At 41.2% G+C, this 24,074-nt stretch overlaps 1 protein-coding gene across 3 annotated transcripts in view; it reads right to left on the bottom strand.

Annotated features, from left to right (window-relative positions):
* Window positions 1-2,297: 2,297 nt before the first annotated feature.
* LOC140479080 (coagulation factor IX) overlaps window positions 2,298-24,074 on the bottom strand; it is a 25,308-nt gene continuing 3,531 nt past the window's right edge. For 2 of the 3 annotated variants that reach the window (XM_072572935.1, XM_072572936.1), the window contains exons 2-9: window positions 21,226-21,321; window positions 17,800-17,960; window positions 17,402-17,426; window positions 13,988-14,101; window positions 12,108-12,242; window positions 9,275-9,456; window positions 7,329-7,446; window positions 2,298-3,370 (exon numbers count right to left, since the gene is read on the bottom strand). In XM_072572935.1, the coding sequence (XP_072429036.1) occupies window positions 2,805-3,370; window positions 7,329-7,446; window positions 9,275-9,456; window positions 12,108-12,242; window positions 13,988-14,101; window positions 17,402-17,426; window positions 17,800-17,960; window positions 21,226-21,295 (1,371 nt within the window). In that variant the 5' untranslated portion in view covers window positions 21,296-21,321 and the 3' untranslated portion in view covers window positions 2,298-2,804. Of the gene's footprint in view, window positions 3,371-7,328; window positions 7,447-9,274; window positions 9,457-12,107; window positions 12,243-13,987; window positions 14,102-17,401; window positions 17,427-17,799; window positions 17,989-18,689; window positions 18,879-21,225; window positions 21,322-24,074 lie in introns of all 3 variants that reach the window. The other variant, XM_072572934.1, reaches the window with a different exon arrangement.

Here is a 24,074-nt window from a genome sequence, read left to right as displayed (position 1 = left end):
GCACATAAATATTTTGGAGGCAGTTCAGAGAATGTTGAGTAGATTAATAGCTTAAATGAGTAGGCCGCCTCCTGAGGATTGATTTGACAAGCTAAGCTGGATATTGGTGAAGGTTAGAGCATGAGGGGTGACTTGTTAGATTAGATTACTTACAGTATGGAAACAGGCCCTTCGACCCAACAAGTCCACACCAACTCACCGAAGCACAACCCACCCAGACCCATTCCCCTAAATTTACCCCATCACCTAACACTACGGACAATTTAGCATGGCCAATTCACCTAACCTGTACATGTTTGGATTGTGGGAGGAAACCGGAGCACCTGCAGGAAACCCACGCAGACACGTGCAAACTCCACACAGTCACCTGAGGTGGGAATTAAACCTGGGTCTCTGACGCTGTGAGGCAGCAGTGCTAACCACCGTGCCACCATTTGAAGTGTATAAAATGGCCTTAACATGATCAATGTGGAAAGGATGTTTGCTAGTGTGAGTGAATCTGGAGCTAGGGGATACTGTTTAGGGGGGTTTGGTGTTTTAGGATAGAGATGTGGAGGAAATTTTCTCTGAGGGCACGTGACTTTGAAATTCTGCCTCAGAAGGCAATATTGTTGAGGTTCAGTTAGATTAGATTAAATTACTTCGTGTCGAAACAGAGCCTTCGGCCCAAAAAATCCACACCAACCCTCCAAAGAGCAACCCACCCAGACCCATTCCCCGACGTTTACCCTTTCACCTAACACTACGGGCAGTTTAGTGTGGCCAATTTACACATCTGCGGACTGTGGGAGGAAACAGGAGCACCCAGAGGAAACCCAGGCAGACACGGGGAGAATGTGCAAACTCCACACAGACAGTTGCCTGAGGTGGGAATTGAACGTGGGTCTCTGGTGCTGTGAGGCAGCAGTGCTTGCCACGGTGCTGCCCCTTTTTAAGTTTTAAGTTAGCATTAGATCAAGTCTTGTCAGGTAAAGGAATTGAAGATTTTTAGGGTAGATGGGAATGTGGAATTCAAAAGACTGAGTTCAGCCACAATCTTATTGAATAGCAGAGCAGGATGTAAGGTGCTAAATGGCCTGTTTTAGCTCTGAATTCTTATGTTTGTATTGCCCATTCTGTAAACCTGGTTTACAATTTATAATGAATTGCACCGTCAAGAATATTTATCCTCACTCACTCATTTACATCCTTCCATAAACTAGATTGAATTTGCACAAAGTATTGGAAATGTGCATGTTGTGAATCCTCTTTTCTGTTAGTTTCCTTAATCACTTAGTACAGGTGATTCAAACTCACACAGAGGATGCTCTTGGAACACATCCATTCCATCAGCTTGTCTTCTGTAGTTTAGGGAGGCTAAGGTTAGGATCTGAGGCCTAGTGGCCCTCAGGTTAAATCATTATCAGTCACTTCTCTCTAATGAGAGAGCAGCCCCAGTGATCTGGTAAGACTATGGTGAATTATACCATGAATGGATGAGCCTTGGGAAAAATTGATAGGCAGAGAGATCAGGGAGTGCAGGTCCATTGTACCCTGAAGGTTGCTGCACAGGTGGATAGAGTGGTCAAGAAGGCATATAGTATGCTTGCCTTCATTGGATGGGGTATTGAGTATAAGAGCTGGCAAGTCATGTTAAAATTGTACAAGACATTGGTTCGGCCGTATTTAGAATACTGTGTACAGTTCCAGTTGCCATGTTACCAAAAGGATGTGGACGCTTTGGAGAAGGTACGGAGAAGGTATACAAGGATGTTGCCTGGTATGGAAGGTGCTAGTTATGAAGAGAGGTTGAGTAGGTTGGTATATTTTCATTAGAAAAAAGGCGATTTAAGGGGGGGACCTGATTGAGGTTTACAAAATCATGAAGGGTGTAGACAGGGTGGCTAGAGACAAGCTTTTTCCCAGGTGAAGGATTCAATAATGAGAGGTCACGCTTTCAAGGTGAGAGGTGGAAAGTTTAAGGGGGATACACACGGCAAGTACTTCACACAGAGGGTGGTGGGCGTCTGGAACGTGTTGCCAGCAGAGGTGGTACGAGGCAGGCACGGTAGATTAATTTAAGATGCATCTGGACAGATGCATGAGTAGGTGGGGAGCAGAGGGAAATAGATGCTTAGGAATTGACCGACCGGTTTAGACAGTACATTTGGATCGGCTCAGGCTTGGAGGGCCGAAGGGCCTATTCATGGGCTGTAAATTTTCTTTGTTAACAACAACAGACATGGTCTGAAGATGATAGGTCACACTAATAGATAATTACAGTCGAGATAACAAAATAAAGGAAATTTAACCATCAGTATTTGCAGATCAGTTTATTTGTTCTCGATGTAAGTGTTAGATTATAAACTGAAGCTCTAAGTTAAAGCACACTGTACTGCCATGTTATATGTGGCAACACAAAATCATATTCCATGACATTACTAGGCTTTATCCTGCAGAGCCAGTGAAAGCTGCCCATCAATTCAATTCAGATTGCAATGTAAGGGGAGTTGTTCAAAGGCATGGTTGGTAACTTTGTTTATTGCCATAAGCTTCAGTTCTTTCCCATTTACATGAATGGCATTTGTTTCAATGTTAAAACACAAAGGATTTTTTCAACAGAAACGACCCAGTGAGTGAATTAAGCATGACCAGTATTGAATGCCAAAACAGAAATTTCTAAGTTTGAATAATACTGACTATAGCACATCCTCTAACCTGTACTAATCTTCCAACTAAAATTAAAATCATACTTTTGTGACCTACTGAAATGATTTTCCTATCACCCAGTACTTTTGCCATTGTTCACGATAATTGGTGATTGTTCAGAAATCAACATCCAAGTGGCTGTGTTGTGATATAGTTTCATTTATCCATGTCAAGTAACCAGGCACCCTTGTATACATGCCATATTTTCCTACTTTAGCACAGCCCTCACCCCAGCTAATTATGCCCATCAAATACCAAGTTTGTCGATATAAAACAGCATAAGGTCCCCCACTATCGCCTCGACAGGCATCCATATTGCTAGCTTTGTACCCAGCACAGAACATATTATCCGTGACTGTGAGATTGGTTGATTTTATGCAAACCTTCTGGTCAATGTATGGAAGTTGAACTCGCCTCAAGAATTGAGATGACCGGCTTCTTTCACTGGTCAAGCCCCAGCCACTCACTGTCCCCACTTGCCCATTCTGCAGGAGGAGCTGACCCAGGTTGTGGTTGGGTAAGCAAATTGGAGCAATGGAAAAACTAAAGTTCACAGGCTGACTCAAGTACAAAAGTGCAATGTCATTGTTGTACACTATTGGGTCATACTGAGGATGAATTAGAAGTTTCTTCAGTAAAACCTTCTGTTCCCAGATCTCTATTTTAAATTTGTCAAATTCACCTGGGGGAGAAAAAAAAAACAGTTTCAGAAGCTGCTTAACATCATTTAATTTATACAATTATGATCCAGAAAATGCTACCTCACATAGGTGGTAGATGTGCATTTAATTCCCATTTTGAAAAAGGAAATTAAGAACTTGAAAATACAGCAGGGTAATGGGATTAACAGTGAAGCTTGTTCAAAGAATTGGCATAGGCTCAATGGTGTCCTTTAATGTTCTATATTATCAAAAGTAGTTTTTAAATCATCTAAGTAAAATCAACCTTTTTTAAAATGTTACTGTTAAGTTTCTTTCTTAGTAAACAAGTTGAAGCTGTGAGTTAGCAGCTGAACTGTACGATCACAGAAGTTTCTTCAATTGTTCTGTGTTGAGTTAGCTGAAAGTGAAAGGCGTTTAAACCTTTTTTAAAAAGGTACAAAGTTAAACATCACACAACACCAGGTTATAGTCCAATAGGTGTAATTGGAAGCACTAGCTTTCGGAGCATCGCTCCTTCATCAGGTGGTTGTGGAGGACACAATTGTAAGACACAGAATTTATAACAAAAGTTTACAGTGTGATGTAACTGAAATTATACATTGAAAAATACATTGATTGTTTGTTAAGTCTCTCATTTGTTAGAATGACCATGTTAGTTTCGCTTCTTTCATATTTAAATCACTTTTTAAAAAGTTACATTCGCACGTTAACTTTAGATAATATGTTGAAGGTGTTAGCCCCCTGTGTGCTGTTGATTGTGCCATAATGTTTAGACTGATTCTAATCTGAAAGATGAGTTAACAGATTCTCACATAGGTTCATGCAGTTTTTGAGCAAAGTACAATGTCCACACTCTTGACACATCTTGCGGTGCCTACCGTGACAGGGTTGTATGGAGTTGTCCTGAAAGCCGGGCAGTTTGCTATGAACAATGATTTGTTTGTGGTTTAGTGGTTGTTTTCAGCTAGGAACCAAAAGACTATGCCATGTTCTTCGCAGCCCGCAACACATTATCAATGAGGATGTGCTCCTCGCCAAGACCTTGCCCACACCTCCACTGCTCACCTTTAAACAACTGCACAGGGGGCTAACACCAATTGTTAAAGTTAACCTGAGAATGTAACTTTAAATAAAAGTGATTTACATATGAAAGAAGTGAAACTAACACGGTCATTCTAACAAATGAGAGACTTAACAAACAATCAAGGTATTTTTCAATGAATAATTTCAGTTACATCACACTGTAAACTTTTGCAATAAATTCTGTGTCTTACAATTGTGTACTCCACAACCACCTGATGAAGGAGCAGTGCTCTGAAAGCTAGTGCTTTCAATTAAACCTGTTGGACTATAACCTGGTGTTGTGTGATTTTTAACTTTGTACACCCCAGTCCAACACCGGCATCTCCTAATCATAAAAAGAGGTAGGTTGCATAAAAAGAGCAATAACTGAGTGAAAAAGAAACAAACAGAGAAGTGAATGTGGATAACAGAAAAAATAAGGAACAGGGATATGATTGAATTAATGAGATATAGAAGAGAAGGAACAAAAGTCAGAAGTGCAGGAGTGTGAAGGAGACAAGGGACGCGGTAAAGTGGAATGGAATGAGGTGTAGAGAGAAATCATAAAGGATAAGCCAGAAGTGAAAGATTGAAAACTCCAGAAGCAGAGAAAGAAAAGTCATGAGCTGAAAGAACTAAAAAACAAATAGCAGTAAGTGACAAAAGAGAAGGAAACAAGTTGAGCTGAAGGAAGATCGATATAATTGCTAGGAGTGATGAAAAATGAATGAACTACAGGTGGTAGGTGCCTGGAACGCGTTGCCAGCAGGAGTAGTAGGGACAGGCATGGTAGATTTATTTAAGGTGCGTCTGGACAGATGCATGAGTAGGTGGGGAGCAGATGGATACGATGCTTAGGAATTGGGAGACAGGATTTGTATCGGCTCAGGCTTGGAGGGCCAAAGGGCATATCCCTGGGCTGTAAATTTTCTTTGTTAAAGGGGCACAAAAAGACTGATAGATGTGAAAAAGAGTGAAAAACATTATGGAAGTGATATGGATGTGTTGAATAGAAATCCTTTAAATGTTGGTATTGAAAATTAACTCACATTTTAAAAGAAAAGGGCTAAAGAGACGTCCCCTGGATCTGATGAGATGCGTCCCTGGATATTAAGGATAGGAGCTACAGAGATAGTGGATGCATTGGTGGTAATCCTTCAGGAATCCTTAGATTCTGGAAAAGTCCCAGTGGATAGGAAAACTATCAATGGAACACTTTTTTTAAGAAAAGGGAAGGAGACAAGAAACAGGTAAGTATACAGCAGTGAGCTTAACTTCTGCTATTGGGATTATGTAACAATATTATAAAGGGTGTAATAGCAGAACATTTAGAAATACATAATATAATCAAGCAGAGTCAGCATAGCTTCATTAAAGGGAAGTTATGCCTGACAAATTTGCTAGAATTCTTTGAGCTGATGACAAGGGTAATAGATAATGGAAAGCAGTGGTATGTAATACATTTGGATTTTCAGAAGGCATCCGATAAGGCTTCGCACAATATGCAATATGAGAAAACCCCATACGTTTGGAGGTAGTGTATTAATATTGATAGAGAATGGCTAATGAATAAAAGACAGAGTTGGCACCAGGTAAGCATTTTCAGGATGGTAACTTCTAACTCAGTATAACAGGGATCAGTGCTGCGGCCACAGTTAGTTGCTAAATATTAATGACAGACGAGGAAAGTAAGTGTGTTATTGGCAAGTTTGTGGATGATACAATTTATGTCTGTAGAGGGATATAGATAGATTAAGCGAGCTGGGGGGGGTGGAAACTTGGCAGATGGAATGCAGTGTGGAACAAGGTGAGGTTATGCAGTTTGTCAGGAAGAACAGAGGAGCTGAATATTATTTAACTGCTGAAAAATTGTAGTAAGCTACTAAGCATATCAATTTGGGAGTCACAGAATGTCAGCACACAAGTGCAGTGGTTAACATGGAAGGAAATGGAATGTTTGTCGTTATTTTAAGGAGAATGGAGTGTAAAAGTAGAGAGGTTTTGTTAAAACTAGACAAGACACTAGTTAGAGTACAGCTGGAGGACTGAATGGTTTTGCACCACTTATTGAAGGAAGATAGGTGAATTGGTGGCATTCCAGAGAAGGCTCACCAGGTTAATACCAGGTTTGGATGGACGATCTTGTGAGGAATTGTGTTGGTTCAGTCTGTACTTATTGGAGTTTTGGAGAATGAGAAACCACCTTATTGAAACTTGGGTTCTTGACAGAGTAGGTACAGAGAGGTTGTTTCCCCTCCTGGGACAGTCTAGCAACAGTGAGCATAATAACAGTAAGGGCTCACACATTTAAGACCGAAATGGGAAGGAATATCTTCTCTTGGAAGGTAGTGAATCTGGAATTCTTTACCACACTGGGCTGTCAAAACTGGGTTATGATTTGGAGATGTCAGTGTTGGACTGGGGTGTACAAAGTTAAAAATCACACAACACCAGGTTATAGTCCAACAGGTTTAATTGGAAGCACACTAGCTTTCAGAGCGATGCTCCTTCATCAGGTGATAGTGGAGGGCTCGATCCTAACACAGAATTTATAGCAAAAATTTACAGTGTGATGTAACTGAAATTATACATTGAAGAATTGATTGTCTGTTAAGCATTTCATCTGTTAGAATACAGTGATAGTTTCACTTCTTTCACGTGAAGGAGCATCGCTCCGAAAGCTAGTACTTCCAATTAAACCTGTTGGACTATAACCTGGTGTTGTGTGATTTTTAAATTAAAACTGGGTTAAGTATAGTCAAGAATGAGAAAGATGTTTAATCAGTAAGGGAAGCAAAGGTGATAGAGAAAAGGCAAGGAAGTGAAGTTTAGGATCATCAGATCAACCATGATCAACCATGAATGACTCATTTCTGCTCCTTCATCTTATGGTCTTATAATACATCTGTCTCTTACCTGCCGTAACTGAATATGGCAATACTGTGTCAAAACAGTGAGCTGCAGTCACAACCCAACGACTATTAAGCAAAGTTCCACCGCAGAAGCCATAATCATATTCATTATTTATCAATACCTACAAATAAGAAAAAGATAACAAGCAATGTAGCTCAGCACTAGGTGTACAATAAAATTAATTCTGGTTAGGGCCTTTTACAGTGCAGTTAAGATTAATTGTGATACAGTAGCTTCCTGACAAGTGATTGATTGAATCTGTTGCTCAACAATGTGTTAACCAGAGACCTTAATTTTAAGATTGAAAATGAATTAAATGAGGGATTAGGAAAAAAAAAATCCACAGTGTTTAATTAAAAATATAGAATGGATTGCTATTATGGGTAAAACACAAGTCAGTAATTGTTCTTAAAATGGAGGAATATTGAAGTGAACATAGGCAAGGGATAACATCTTATGCAGAAAAATAATCATCATTGAGATGTAGTGAGCCTGTTTCTGTGCTGGGACAGCTAATGATGACTCTATATTTCACTTTTAGTAACCTGGTATCATGTGAGAGAAATACTTTATTTCTTTATTCATTTGTGGAATGTGGAATCGCTGGCTGGCCAACATTTTATTGCCCATTCCTCGTTGCCCTTGAGAAGATTGTGATGAGTTGCCTTCTTGAACTGCTGCAATCCACATGCTGTGGGCTGACCTAATGTAGATAATAGAAGGAATTCCAGGATTTTGATCCAGCAACAGGGCAGGATCGGTGACATGTTTCCAAGTTAGGAGGGTGAGTGGCTTGGAGGGGAACTTGAAAATGGTAGTGTTCCCACGTAACTGCTGCCCTTGTCCCTCTGGATGGAAGTAGTCATGGGTTTGGAAGGTGCTGTCTGAGGATATTTGGTGAATTTCTGATTATATCTTTTGCACGTTGAGGCTACTCAAAAGCATTTTACAGCTGTTTTTACTTTTGTTGTGTAATGTTAAAAGTATTATTGCAGCGGCTGCTCATTGGGAAGCACAGGCCCTGACTTCTCACAGAGATGTTATTGAATGTAAATGCAGAGAATCAGCTTCCCCACTCCAATCTGGTTGGACATTGAATGAATGCAATGAACACAGAGAACTGCTGTGTCAACTCTTGTTCACTAGAATCCACAATAGAGGCCAAAAGTTTGCCAGTCAATCCCAGATCTGAGGTTAAGGCTTGCCCCTGTCAGAATTTCTGATCATAAAGTGATTGCATGCAGTGAAGACTTACCTATTTGGAGAGTGGCCTATAGAAGTTATGAAAAAGAAGAAAAAAAATGAGGTAGGAGGACCACACTCATCTTCCAGTCTCATTCAGCAACTGGGGATGGCATAGTGGTATTATTGCCAGTCTATTAATCCAGAAACTCAAGTAATCATCTGGAAACTGGGTTTGAATCCTGCCATGGCAGATGGTAGAGTTTGAATTCAATAAGAATCGACTGATGACCATGAAACCATTGTTGATTGTTGGAAAAATCCTCTGGTTCAGTTATCTCCTTCAGAAATAGAAATCTGCCATCCTCACCTGGTCTGGCCTAGATGTGACTCCAGGTCCACGGCACTGACTCTCAATTGCCCTCAAAATGGCCCAGCAAGCCACTCAGTTCAAAGGCAACTGGGGATGGGCAATAAATGCTGGCCAGCCAGAAATGCCCACGTCCCATGAATGAAAAGAGGAAAAGAAACTCTGCCAGACCTGCCTCACTAGTTCCAACCTTTATCCTTTATGTTCGCACTTGGGGCAATACTTGTTCACAAACAAATGAGCATTTTAGATTCAATAAAGACTGTATTTTCACAAATATAACCAGACATTACACATCCCAACTCTACCTATATAATGTGTTTCTAATGGATATACAAATGTGACTCTTGGGACAGCTGAAGAAAATGAGTTGGTACCATTTTAGAACTTCTCTCACCTGCCAAGGACAGTGACCTCGTCTGCAAAGGTCTCCACCAACGATTCGTGTCCAAACGTCTTCAGTGTAATTTAACTTAGCTAAATAGTCAGAATCTGTGTCAGTTTCATTGAGAGAAAGTTTCTCGTCCAGTGAGTGAGTTGGTGTATTATGCAGAGGTATCCTCCCACATGGATATGTGACTGCATTTGAATATGGAAAACAAATAAATTCAACTGAATAATAGTGATGCAATGAGAAATTAGTTGGTAAAGTCTTAGTCTGAGCAGAAATGGATACTTGTGGTTCGTAAGCTGGGGCTGTTTTCCCTGGAGTGTCGGAGGCTGAGGGATGACCTTATAGAGGTTTATAAAATTATAAGGGGCATGGATAGGATAAATAGACAAAGTCTTTTCCCTGGGGTGGGAGAGTCCAGAACTAGAGGGCATAGGTTTATGGTGAGAGGGGAAAGATATAAAAGAGACCTAAGGGGCAACTTTTTCACACAGAGGGTGGTACGTTTATGGAATGAGCTGCCAGAGGAAGTGGTGGAGGCTAGTATAATTGCAACATTTAAAAGGCACTTGGATGAGTATATGAATAGGAAGGGTTTGGAGGGATATGGACCAGTTGCTGGTAGGTGGGACAAGATTGGGTTGGGATATCTGGTCGGTATGGATGAGTTGGACCGAAAAGTCTGTTTCCGTGCTGTACATCTCTATGACTCTATATATAGTTATTTTCAGGTGATTAGAGCTGGCCACACAACTCAAGATCATGGTGTCTGAGCTACCAGGAATAACAATTTTGCTGTTTCAAGAGGTTAATTAAAAATGGCCTAAAATGTCAACTGGACTGCGCACATTGCCTTTACATGGCTAGAGATTGCTGACAACATCAACTCAAACTGACTCAAATTTCTGACGACATATTTGCTACAAATATTGACCTTGAGATTGTAAATGGCTTGTTGTCTAACAATCAAATTAACATCAGTTTTTAGATAATTGCCTGAGGTATCTCCTAAACAAACATACAAATAATCTCCAACAGCACACAAAGGTAGTTAATGATAACTACCTTTAATCATGTAGAAAATGTCTCATGATAAAATTTACGAGTAAGTTCTAAGTTGAAAAGCAGAAAATTTGTTTTCATTGGCACATATTTAAGTATGTATTAATAAATAACAACAGAAATCAAATGTAGACTGTTCATTGCATCACATCAAACTTTTCAATTGTCTATGTCAGATATAAAACCTGTTTAATCCACCACATCAAACCCCCAATCTTGCCCATTATGGATGCTACCCAATTCACTTAGCCTACTGCCCTAAATGCAATCTTACGAAACTCCAAATACTTATTTAGCCTATAAAATTAAAAGAGAAATATAAATTCCAATTGATCTGTGTATATCCAGAATTTTCTATCAGATTTGTTTAACTTCTTACCCTCTACAAGTTGTCTTCCAGAAATCTATTTCTAGGGTCCCAAGAGCTGAAATGATTCAATGTCCCACACTATCTGATCTTCTTTAGTTACCTTTGTAAAGTTCCTGGTCACAGCAAGATTATAACAGTGGTCATGGTCAATAGTTCCAATTCTGCTTTGAAAGTGGCGATTTGACAGTCTCCAATTATTTCTGCACAGGGTCCTTTCTCTCCCGACCTATTCCTCAAATTGTTATAATTTGTAATTAATTCCAGGAAACCTGGGCAGCTGCATATGCCACACATCTGCAGGAAAGGGAAGTTTCTCTTAAGCAACCAAATTGTCTGTTGGGATGTGAGGATAGCTAAGCAAAGTTCAAATCACAAGCTTGATTTCTTAAAACATAAAGGTTGTCCTTGCTAATTAGGTGTAGAAAACTCTCAGTAGATATGAAGCCTACGTGAACATAGGAAGTATAGCTAGTAAGTGTGCAGATGACCTCAGAGTACAACGGGATCTTGATCAGATGGGCCAATGGGCTAAGCAGTGGCAGATGGAGTTTAATATAGGTAAATGTGAGGTGCTGCGTTTTGGAAAGGGAAATCAGAGCAAGACTTGTACACTTAGTGGTAAGGTCCTGGGGAGTGTTGCTGAACAAAGAGACCTTGAAGCGCGAGTTCATAGTTCCTTGAAAGTGGAGTTGCAGGTAGTTAGCATAATGAAGAAGGCATTTGATATGCTTTCCTTTATTGATCAGAGCATTGAGTATAGGAGTTGGGAGGTCACGTTGCGGCATTACAGGACATTGGTTAGGCCACTTTTAGAATATTGTGTGCAATTCTGGTCTCCTTCCCATTGGAAGGGTGTTGTGAAACTTGAAAGGGTTCAGAAAAGATTCACAAGGATGTTGCAGGGTTGGAGGATTTGAGCTAAAGGGAGAGGTTGAACAAGCTGGGGCTGTTTTCCCTGGAGTGTCAAAGGCTGAGAGGTGACCTTATAGAGGTTTATAAAATCATGAGGGGCATGGATAGGGTAACTACACAAGGTCTTTTCTTTGGGGGTGGGGGGGGAGGGAGGTGTCCAGAACTAGAGGGCATAGGTTTAGGTTGAGAGGGGATCTAAGGGGCAACTTTTTCACACAGAGGGTGTGTGTGTATGGAATGAACTGTCAGAGGAAGTGGTGGAGGGCTGATACAATTACAACATTCAAAAGGCATCGTGATGGGTATATAAATAGGAAGGGTTTAGAGGACAATGGACTAAATGCTGGCAAATGGGACTAGATTAGGTTAGGATATCTGGTTGGTATGAATGAGTTGGATCGAAGGATCTGTTTCCATGCTGTACGTCTCTATGACTCTATTATGTCCTTATCAATATTTAGTGGTTTCTGAGTTAGTAACAGGTGGAGTCAATACCAGTATTATCACAGGTCTGCCCATCTTCATTCAATTGATAACCTTCGGCACAGCTGCATCTTGGCCTGCCAGTTGCCTTGTCAATGCTGCAGTACTGCTGACAGTAGCCATTCTTATATGCACAATCCAGATTCTCTGAATTAAAGAACACACAAACACAAGAAAAAGCTGATTCCTCATTATCAGCATTAAACACTGACTCATCGAGCTCATGTGATTAAAGGGGCAGTGGGCAGCATGAATTCAAGGTTGATTTTAAATTAGAGAAAGTTTACAGCACACAGCGAGACGACAATGTTCATTGTGTCTGCTCTGGCTGAAAAATGAGTCATCTAGCCTAATCCAACTTTCTGGCATTTGGGATGGAAAGCAGAGAGTAACAGTGAATGCTTCTTTCTCAGACTGGAGGAAGGGAGGTAACCATTTGGGTACAGCAGGGATCTGCCCAACGTTTTTGATATATATATAAATTATTCAGACATAGCTAGGCAGAAAATAACCTTGATGTTGTAGGTGATACAAAACTCAGAAAGGTACCAAACAATGAGGAGAATGTAATGGGTACATGCATGGCAAAGGAGGAGAAAGAGAGGACTGCAGATGCTGGAGATCAGAGCTGAAAATGTGTTGCTGGAAAAGCACAGCAGGTCAGGCAGCATCCAAGGAACAGGAGAATCGACGTTTCGGGCCTCAGCCCTTCTTCAGGAATGAGGAAAGTGTGTCCAGCAGGCTAAGATAAAAGGTAGGGAGGAGGGACTTGGGTGCGGCAAAAACAATTTATTTCTGTAGGAAGAATGTGGAGAGGAAATATAAACTAACTGGGTTATACTGGGAAGGAGACCAAGCATTATATGTCCATCGTCTTTGAAGCTGGCACAACAATTAGAAAAACCTAAATACTTTTTTGTTAACAGCCTCAAGTCTTAATGACTGAGTGGATAGTTGAACAGTCAAGTCAGATGATTAGTTGAGTGGGTAGGAAAGTCAGGTTGGTGAGATCTGGTTTGGCCAGGGGGGCTGTTGTGCTGTCTGGAGTTGTCATGGTCAGATGGTAGATGAATGGGTGTTTAGGATGGGTCAGGGCAAGGGTCAAAGTGCAGTGCAGTCAGGTCAAGTTAAAGGGCTTGGTTGGCTTAGGTTGGGTCAGAAAAGATTAGTCAGTCAGATCAGGGGATGATTGGAAGGGTGAGTCAGTTGTGGTGCTCAGTTCAGTTTCTCTAGCTAATTTCTACTTAACAGTGTAACATTATTTAGGATAAGTATTCAAATAACTTGCAAATCTAACCCAGGTCTCTGACATCAAGCTTAGCGTTGGAGACAGGGTACAAGATGGTGAAAATCAGATCACCAGAATTTCTGGTGCCCATTTCCTGGGCAAGTACAGTGCCTGTGTGAATACTGGGACTTTTACAGGGGTCTCAACACAACGTTAAGTCCAGATTTTATGGTCCTGGGCATCTGATGATTTGGATCAACATTAGCAAGTCAGTAAGCCATAGAACACAAACAGTGAGGAACTTCTGGTGGGAGTACAAATTGCCTGAGAAGCTTATGTGACTGCAGATCACTTTGGCAAAGGTGGTTTGTTCGTGTAACCCATTAAAGGTTCTGATGGTTGAGCCAAGAATGTAAACAGTGTGAACATTTATGTACTACTCAGTCTCTACATAGGGTAATAGGATCAAGGCAGTGTTCAATTTAACAAAGTCAGCAATGCGTATCAGCCCAAATAACCAAACACACACATGCATGGACTCAAAAATGCATGCATTCATCTTCAGACAGATATGCACTTGTACATTGCATCATATGAACACACAGACCAATGGCTCAGTTGTTGGGAAGGAAAGTTGCTGAACATTATCAAAAGAATCACAAACCTGTTTCACAATTCTGTCCTATCCACAAATGAGGGCAGAGGCAGACATAACTGTAGCCTGAGATGCGACACGAACCACCATTTTGGCAGGGCGTTGATTTGCAAGGGCTCATATCTGAGAGAAAGGCACAGAGAAAACAGTCAATGACATGCATACAGATCCAAGTACAGCATGTAAGCCTCTGAGGGCTCTAGATAATGGACTAGGGCTTGGGCTGAACTTAATAAAAATCCCATGGTTTGATTAGCATTCAGTAACTTCCTCCCATATCTTCCAAAACTTAAAGTTTATCTGTGCTGAATTTGATCTTGCATTTTTTGGTGCTGAAAGTTTTTTTAAATTTAGCAAATGCCAATTCTTGAAAGCAATTTGGGCAGTATAATGGCTTAGTGGTTAGCACTGCTGCCTCACAGCATCAGGGCCCTGGGTTCGATTCCCACCTCGGAAGACTCTCTATGTTGAGTTTGCACATTCTCCCTGTGTCTGTGTGGGTTTCCTCTGGATGCTCCAGTTTCCTCCCACAGTCCAAAGATGTACAGGTTAGGTGAATTGGCCATGCTAAATTGCCCATAGTGTTAAGTGCATTAGTTAGGGGTAAATATACAGTAGGGGAATGGGTCTGGGTGGCTTGAGAAATCGTGGATGCGTTGGTGATTATTTTCCAGACTTTGATAGATTCGGGATCAGTTCCTGCAGATTGGAGGGTGGCTAATGTTGTACCACTTTTAAGAAAGGTGGGAGAGAGAAAGCAGGAAATTATAAACCATTTAGTCTGACCTCAGTGGTGGGAAAGATGCTGGAGTCTATTATAAAGGATGAAATTATGACACTTCTGGATAGTAGTAACAGGATAGGTCAGAGTCAGCATGGATTTATGAAGGGGAAATCATGCTTGACTAATTTTCTGGAATTTTTTGAAGTTGTAACTCTGAAAATGGATGAGGGAGATCCAGTAGATGTAGTGTACCTGGACTTTCAGAAAGCTTTCGATAAAGTCCCACATAGGAGGTTAGTGAGCAAAATTAGGGCGCATGGTATTGGGGGCAAAGTACTAACTTAAATTGAAAGTTGGTTGGCTGTAGTGAGTAGTGATAAACGGCTCCATTTTGGAATGGCAGGCAGTGACCAGTGGGGTACTGCAGGGATCAGTGCTGGGACCGCAGCTTTTTACAATATATATTAATGATATAGAAGATGGTATTAATAGTAACATTAGCAAATTTGCTGATGATACTAAGCTGGGTGACAGGGTGAAATGTGAGGAGGATGTCAGGAGATTACAGGGTGACCTGGTCAAGTTAGGTGAGTGGTCAAATGCATGGCAGATGCAGTTTAATGTGGATAAATGTATGGTTATCCACTTTGGTGGCAAGAACAGGAAGGCAGATTACTGCCTAAATGGAATCAATTTAGGTAAAGGGGCAGTACAAAGAGATCTGGGTGTTCTTGTACACTAGTCAATGAAGGTAAGCATGCAGGTCCAGCAGGTAGTGAAGAAGGCTAATAGCATGCTGGTCTTCATAACAAGAGGGATTGAGTATAGAAGCAAAGAGGTTCTTCTGCAGCTGTGCAGGGCCCTGGTGAGACTATACCTGAAGTACTGTGTGCAGTTCTGGTCTCCAAATTTGAGGAAAGACATTCTGGCTATTGAGGGAGTGCAGCGTAGGTTCACGAGGTCAATTCCTGGAATGGCGGGACTACCTTATGCTGAAAGACTGGACCGACTGAGCTTGTATACCCTTGAGTTTAGAAGACTGAGAGGGGATCTGATTGAGACATAAAAGATTATTAAAGGATTGGACACTCTGGAGGCAGGAAACATGTTTCAGCTGATGGGTGAGTGCCGAACCAGAGGACACAGCTTAAAAATACGGGGTAGACCATTTAGGACAGAGATGAAGAGAAACGTCTTCACCCAGAGAGTGGTGGCTGTGTGGAATGCTCTGCCCCAGAGGGCAGTGGAGGCCCAGTCTCTGGATTTTTAAGAAAGAGTTGGATAAAGCTCTCAAGGATAGTGAATCAAGGGTTATGGAGATTAGGCAGGAACAGGATACTGATTAAGGATGATCAGCCATGATCATATTGAATGGTGGTGCAGGCTCGAAGGGCAGAATGGCCAACTCCTGCACCTATTAATTATTGTCTTCGGAGGGTCAGTGTGGACTTGTTGGGCCAAAGGGCCTGTTTCCATACTGTAGGGAATCTAATCAATGCATTAGCCTCCGTATTTGCTAAATTCAAGGTGATTTATTCCACAACATGGTCTGTGGGGAGGGAACACTCCTCAGTAATGTACAATAATGCTTGTATCTGCCTGCGAGTGTATAAGGGATTTGCTGAGGCTCCAGCAATGATCATTGTCCAGAACTAGTTTAGCAAGTACCACTCTATGTGTGATAGTTCGAAGCCTGGCATTTGTCAGGTGGGCTGCTGTTGCGTGTTTGCATGTTTCTCACTCCTCAGTCTAAAGAATGGCAAGGTTGCTGCGTATGGAGCGTTAACATGGAAGTTGGCGTCATCGTGGAGTGATAAATGAGGTGCTTCATGGATTCAAGGTCATCAGTGTACCTTTCCATTGCAAATCTGTGCATTCAGTACGACATATTGGTTACAGAAGTTTCTTAACAAGTGACAGTGTCTGGGTGAACAAAGTGACTAAAATAAATCATAGAAACCACAGAATCCCTACAGTGTGGAAACAGGCCATTCAGCCCAACAAGTCCACACCGACCCTCCAAAGAGCAACTCACCCAGACCTATTCCCCTACCCTATTACCCTACATTTCCACTGACTAATGCACCTAGCCTACACATCCCTGAACACTATGGGCAATATTATCTTGGCCACTTCATCTGACCTGCACATCTTTGGATTGTGGGAGGAAACCGGAGCAGCTGGACAAAACCCACACAGACAGTCCCTGAGGCTGGAATCAAACCCAGGTCCCTGGTGCTGTGAGGCAGCTGTGCTAACTGCTCAGCCACCGTGCCACCAAAATACCGTATATGTTAGAAAACTGTAATTAAAAAAGTGTAGGAGAAACTTAGCATATTTGGCAGCATTGTTGAGGAAAGAAACCAAGTTAATATTTTCAGTCCAAATGTGACTCCTCTTCAGAACCCTGGAAACAAAGTGAGTTGTTTACGTATTAATTGTTTCATTAACTTGGGGCCAACATATTCATTTTCAAACATTGTGAATTATTGCTTAGTCACTCCATATTGATACATAGCTGTGTTTGTCCAAGATAGTGAGTTTGATTGACAACTGTACACTGGTTGGCTGCAGTCCTCTTTGGTGGACTGTTTATTGGTCAGAGAGTCATATGTTGAGGGGTGGGATATTTTGTAAATGAATTATTTCAGAATGTGATAAAATTATATTGCAGTACAAGTGACAAAAGTAGCACTTACTCTTGTATGAAATCCAGAACTCTACCTGTTAAAAGAAAATAAGTTTACTGAAATTCCTTCAATCTACTCATGGAAATCATTAACCTGTGGTAATGTCAATGTCTGACAGATCTATGAACTAGATGGACTTAAAACTCCAACCTTCTGACTCAGAGACAATATGTTACCAACTGACCCACAGCTGACAAATACATTCAAGTATTGATATGTATATACTTCCAAACATATGATCTATATAATATATATCATAGATAAATACTCACATGGCCATGTATTCAAACACAAACTAGCCCATACATGTTCAGACAGGCTTAGATGGGAACAATTGCAAAAAAAAACGCAGGCATTTACACACATCCACACATTGACTTGCTGTAATTAGGTGAAAAATGTCTTACCGTTCTCTCAAGAGATTTATAAATTTCTGCTGCTTCCTCAAATGAGCAGGATTCCTCATAGCATTCTCGCTCCAGAGAACCTGGCTTAATCTCCTCCCAGAACCAGTTTGCACGCTTCTGAACTCTCAGCACTCTGTTTGCTTTATCCCTCTGGTAAAACGCTGTGAAAGTGGGAAGACAGTAGTCGGACTGTGGGATTAGGGAAGAGATTACAATTGCTAACTCAGACTGTTTTAATTCTAATTAACAATTTAACAATTAATTTAATTAACTATTTAATTTTACTGTATGATTCACTGTGTCCCCACATTGTAGAGCCTGAAGTGGCCTCAGATTCTGAGCCTGGGGTAAAAACAAATCAAAGACAATAGAGCAGACATTGCAGTTGTTATTGACTCATTAACAATGATATGAGGCAAGAAATTTTGGGAGTATACGGCTTCACAAAGTTTCTTCTCAGGTTTCCTCATTCTTCCTGAAATGTTCAGTGATGCACCTACCCGATTACCTCCAGACTTACACCCATCTGTGAAGGGTATGGCTTCCTGACCTCACCCAGTTATTGTGCTCCAATTGGAATGAGGTTCAGTCAGTGTTAAAAGCAGGGGTTCTGTGGACATTTTCTCAAGGTAAGGAGATGGAGGCTGGAGGAGATCATGTTCTTTGGACAGGTACAATACACATATAATGCACCTTATTTTAATAGTTTGGGCTGTTAATGCAGCACAGTCAAAGCTCTAGAGTGATGTCCATTAAAAATCAGGGTTGGATGTCAGAAGTTTGTTAATCTCCAGGCCTAAAGTATTAAGAGACAAAAGGAAAAGCCTTTTCATTTATAAACCCGTTCTCAACTTGCTGCCTCTGTCCATCTTGATGGTGCACATCCCTACCACTGGGTTCAGGAGGCAGCTGTGTGCTAGCATATCCCTGGGTGACGCACACCGGAAAGTGAACGTGAAGACGAGAAACTTTCTTTTCACCATCACTTTTTTTATGAATACATGAAGCTTTCCCCGTTGCAGTCCCTGCTCTGCAGTGATTCAATAAGCTGGCTCACCACCACCTTGCCAAGGGAAGATCTGGATGGAAATGAATTGAATAAATTAGGTGTTGTTGTTGGGATTGTGGTATTATCACTGGACAAATATCTTAGAGACCCAGACTAATGTTCTGGGCACATGGGATTGAATGCCACCATGGTAGATAATAATGCTTGAACTCAATTAATAACTCTGGAATTAAAAGTGAGTGTAGTATTGACCATGAAAACATTGTCCATTCTTGACTCTTAAATCATAAAAGAGTCAAGTTGACTCTTAAATAGCCTCTAAAAAGGCCAAGCAAGCCACTCAGTTGTAGCTAACTGCCATAGTCTCATGAAAGGATTTGACCCAACTTGCATTGATCCAAGCACTGAAAATGACAATGACAAATACAGTCCTGTTGAATCTGCAAAGTCCTTCTTACTAACATCTGGGGTTACTGCCAAAATTGAGAAAGCTGTCTCACAGATGAGTCAAGCAACATAATTCTCCAATATCCAGATCCAGCAGAGGTTGTGGCACAGTGATGTACCGTCAGGAAGGAATTGCCCTGGGAGTCTGTAACATTGACTTCAGACCCCATGAGGTCTCACTGCATCACTCCAAACATGGACAAGAAAGCCTCCGATGATTATCACAGTACACCAACAACCTACACCCCCAGCTGTTGAATCAGTGCTACTCCCATTGAGTTCTATTAATGGCATACACTGAGGTGTATGCCATTAATATTGGTATAGAATGTTGTCTGGAAGAGGAACTTCAATGTCCATTAGATTAGATTAGATTAGATTAGATTAGATTAGATTACTTACAGTGTGGAAACAGGCCCTTCGGCCCAACAAGTCCACACCGCCCCGCCGAAGCGTAACCCACCCATACCCCTACATCTACCCCTTTTTACCTAACACTACGGGCAATTTAGCATGACCAATTCACCTGACCTGCACATCTTTGGACTGTGGGAGAAACCGGAGCACCCGGAGGAAACCCACGCAGACACGGGGAGAACGTGCAAACTCCACACAGTCAGTCGCCTGAGGCGGGAATTGAACCCGGGTCTCTGGCGCTGTGAGGCAGCAGTGCTAACCACTGTGCCACCGTGCCGCCCACATCTCCAAGAGTTGCTCAGCACCACCACTGCTAACTGAGCTGGTCAATCCTAGATTGGGCCTGCAGCACGTGGTGAGAAAACAAACAGGAGGGAACAATAAGTGTCCAAATGCAGCACGACTTAGATAACATTCAGACTTGAGCTGATGAGTGCAAGTAACTTTTGTAAAACACTAGTGCCAATGATCATCTCGAATAAAAGAGAATCCAACCACCATTCCTCAACATTCAGTGTCATTACCGTAGTTGAATCCTCCACTATCAATATCTGAGGGTTACCATTGACCAGAAATTGAATTGGAGTAGCTAAATAAGTACAGTGGCTACCAGAGCAGGTTAGGGGCCAAGAATACTGCAGCAAGTAACTCACCTCTTAACTTCCCAAAACCTGTCCAACATCTACAAGCTACAAGTCAAGAGTGTAACAAAATACTTCTGCCTGAATGAGTGCAGCTTCAACAACACTCAACAAGTTTGACACAATCCAGGATGAGGCAACCCACTTAATTGGCAACCTATCAAAAACCTTCAAATATTCACATTTTCCATAAACAACGTACAGTTGAAGCAATGTGTGCTATCTACAAGATTATTTCAACCAAACTGCACCTTATCATCACTTTCAAGTTCCCCACCAGGTCAGACCATCCTAATTTTGAACTAAATCACTTTCCCTTACAGTCACTGGGTCAAAATCCTGAAATTGCCTTCCTACAGCACATGGACTGCAGTGGTTCAAGATAGCATCTCATCACCACCTTCTCAAGGGCAACCACGGTTGCACAATAAATTCTAGCCTAGTTCAGTGATACACACATCTCATGAGTGAACAAAAAAATTTCAGACGTTACCCACATCCAATTAAAGCATGAAAAAGTGTCCCAACTGTAACCCTTGAAAGTAGACCTGCAGTGGTGAAATTTGATTTTCAAGGAGGCAAATAATATGGAAACTTTAAGGAAAAATTGAATTGATATTTGTGGTGGTGGGTATTTGAGGGGAACCTGTTTTGGGACAAGCTTTGAAGCCCACTTTGTCCTTTACCATGAGACAGTCTATTATATGTGCCCCAAATATCCAGCCAAGAAACCTCACCAGGCAGAGGAACATAACTAATGTTTGAAAGGCAAAAAGAAACCATCAAGTCAATGCTGTGATAATATTGAGATATTATCTAGTTCCCTGACAAAAGCATATTCTTCTGTTTCTGAACACATTCCATTAATAGACAGTTAACTCAAAGCAAGGTCACTGTAAAATCAACACTTACCTGAGCTCTTTACATCTCCTGTGCAGCTTACCAGTATCAGCAACATCCAACACCAATGATATCCCCACATCTTCAGGAACTGATTGCAAACTTAGTCTACCAGGATAAGAAAAGACTTGTTCAGAGACCAAAACTTGCCATTCAGTGAAATATCTTGAGCCATTCCATTTCTCTGCTTTCCATAGCCCCCAGAGTTTAGCATTTGAAAATCATCTGTTTAATATAGAAACATAAAAAAATGGGAGCAGGAGTAGGCCACTCAGCCCCATCAAGCCTGTTTTACCATGAAACAAGATCATAGTTCATCTTCTATCTCAAACGCCTTACTCTCATGGTCTCTCCATAACCTTTGACACTTGTAGCTCCCAGAAATCTATTTCTTTATATAATATATTCCTTGACTTTGGTCCACTTCCTTCAGTGCAAGAGAATTCCACAAGTTCACTACCCACTGAGTGAAGATATGTTTCCTCATCTCCGTTTGAATGGTCTACTACATAGCTGAGACATTGTTCAGGACATTTCTGGAGAGGGGAAAGATCCCTGTCCAGCTCGGTCACATTTTTATAGATGTTATTGAGATCTCCTCTCACTCTTTTAAACTCCAGTGAATACAAGCCCAGTCAACCCAATCTCTCCTCATTTGCCAATCTGCCATCCCAGAAATCTGCTCTGCTCTGCTCTGCAATATTCCTGAAATGGAGTGATTGGACTTTATTTCTTAAAATAGAATGTTTCAAACTTCTCTGTTTAAAATCCATGGGGTATAGTGTCTGCCACGATTTATGCAAAATCACATGCCAGACATGTAGCATCTATTGAAGACTCAAAAATTATAGTGACTTGCATTATGTTGCATAGCAGACATGTAATACAGCTTTAAAGGACTTATTATATCATGATTTGGAGATGCCGGTGTTGGAGATGGGGCGTACAAGGTTAGAAATCACACAACACCAGGATATAGTCCAACAGGTTGGACTATAATAAACCTGTTGGACTACAACCTGGTGTTGTGTGATTTTTAACTTATTATATCATAGCAATTGATTTAATACTATCAAGCTCTCAGTCTCTATCTTACTGAGCGCAATCCTCTTGCAGCCTGACACACTGTATAAAGCTCTCAGTTTCTATTTTACTGAGGTCTGTCCTCTTGCAGCCTGACACACAGAGGGAAGTATGCTATAGTACATCTGAATGAGCCTAGGCACACAAGTTCCTGTGATTGTAGCGTATATACATAGATACCAGAAGCTTCATTAAAAGTTCATTGAATAATGTATTGCTACATTCACTTGGATTGAACTACAAGAGCTAACATAAGTACCACAGTTGCACATAATTGCAGATCATCAGCTACCACACCTTACCATCATGTCAATGACTGCCTGATATAGATGGCTGAGCACAACTCTGTAGGGAATTGTCACAATGAATCCAACCTGACAGATGAAGAAATGTTAGTGATCGTCTCTAAGATGAATGAGTCTTGCAATTCTTTAATAATGTGCTTGAAAGACACAAACACATACCTACAAGACATGCATTGAAAGGTAGTCCCCCTCCTTAACCCTGCTATCAGCATCATACACAACAGATGCTTTATTATTGATTGATTCTCCTTTTTTCTAACATTGGGATAAAACAATTGGTTTTCATGAATGATACACCTTTCAGCTTCCCAGTAAATCTTTGATAAATGGTAGGTAAAGCCATTAAAGACTTCTCCACTGCCCACTTGCAGTGCTGCTTGTTCTAGCCCCTATGATTAGAAAGTGCAGTGGGTCAAGCCTCAGGAAGCAGTCAATTTAACATGAATTGCTTCAAGTATGTGGAATAAGGAACTGCGCAGTAACACAGCTTACTTGCAAGCTGGTAAAAATGAACCAGCTCTCAAGTTCATGATATAATAAGGAATTCAAGGGCATTTTAGAAAAGGTCTTACTCGCGAAGTCCAAACCTTATCTATGGTGGCCCATCACATACTTGGGATTGGCTGCCTGCTGGTCTCAACTGGAGAGAGGCACAAAGTGGTGTACCTGTTTCTGTGCTATTTTTATAACATCTCTTCATCTTCTATCGTGCAGGCATGAGAAACTCTGAAGACATGCCCATGTGTCCACTGAGTGTTCTTGCCTATTTCAGGAAAACCATTTTTCACAGTACAGATAATATTCTAATTTCAAAATACCAATTTTGTAAAAAGTGGGCAAAGATGCAACATAGGGGAAAAGAAAGAATAGTCCCTAAACCCAGCTCAGAACGAGGTGGTCTTGAAAATCTACAATTGGTTGCTGTGTGTCCAATGAATTACACAGCTCCAAGGAGCAAAGGACTGGTGCGGTTTCTGGATGAAAACCCCAAGGCAGCTTGATCAGTCCCAACATCCAATAGGTGCTGTTGTCTGGACAGTTAGTTTGCAATGCTGAATAATGCCAACAGTGTGGGTTCCCACAATGAATCAGCACAGGATGGTGGCATTATTATAATTGGCATTGTACTAGTAATCCAGACTTCCAAGTTAACGTTCAGGGCATTGGGTTCAAATCTCCACCTTAGCAAATGGTGAGATTTGAATTTGATGAAAATCTGGAATAGAGAGCTAGTCTAATGGCGAACATAAATCATTGTCATAAAGACCCATCTGGTTCACTAATATCTAGGGAAGAAAATCTATCTTCCTTACTTGTTCTAGCCTACAGTAAATTTTGGCCTAGTCAGTGACACCCACATCCTGTGAACAAATAAAGAAAACAACCCTTTTTACATTGACCATAAGATACAGGAGCAGAATTAGGCCATTTAGCCCATCGAGTCTGCTCTGACCTTGCTGATATGTTTTTCAA

This window comes from Chiloscyllium punctatum, chromosome 6 (genome assembly GCF_047496795.1).
Source record: "Chiloscyllium punctatum isolate Juve2018m chromosome 6, sChiPun1.3, whole genome shotgun sequence".
Taxonomy (NCBI): domain Eukaryota; kingdom Metazoa; phylum Chordata; class Chondrichthyes; order Orectolobiformes; family Hemiscylliidae; genus Chiloscyllium; species Chiloscyllium punctatum.
The sequence above is the reverse complement of the archived record's forward strand: the minus strand, read 5'-3'. Positions and strand labels throughout refer to the sequence as shown.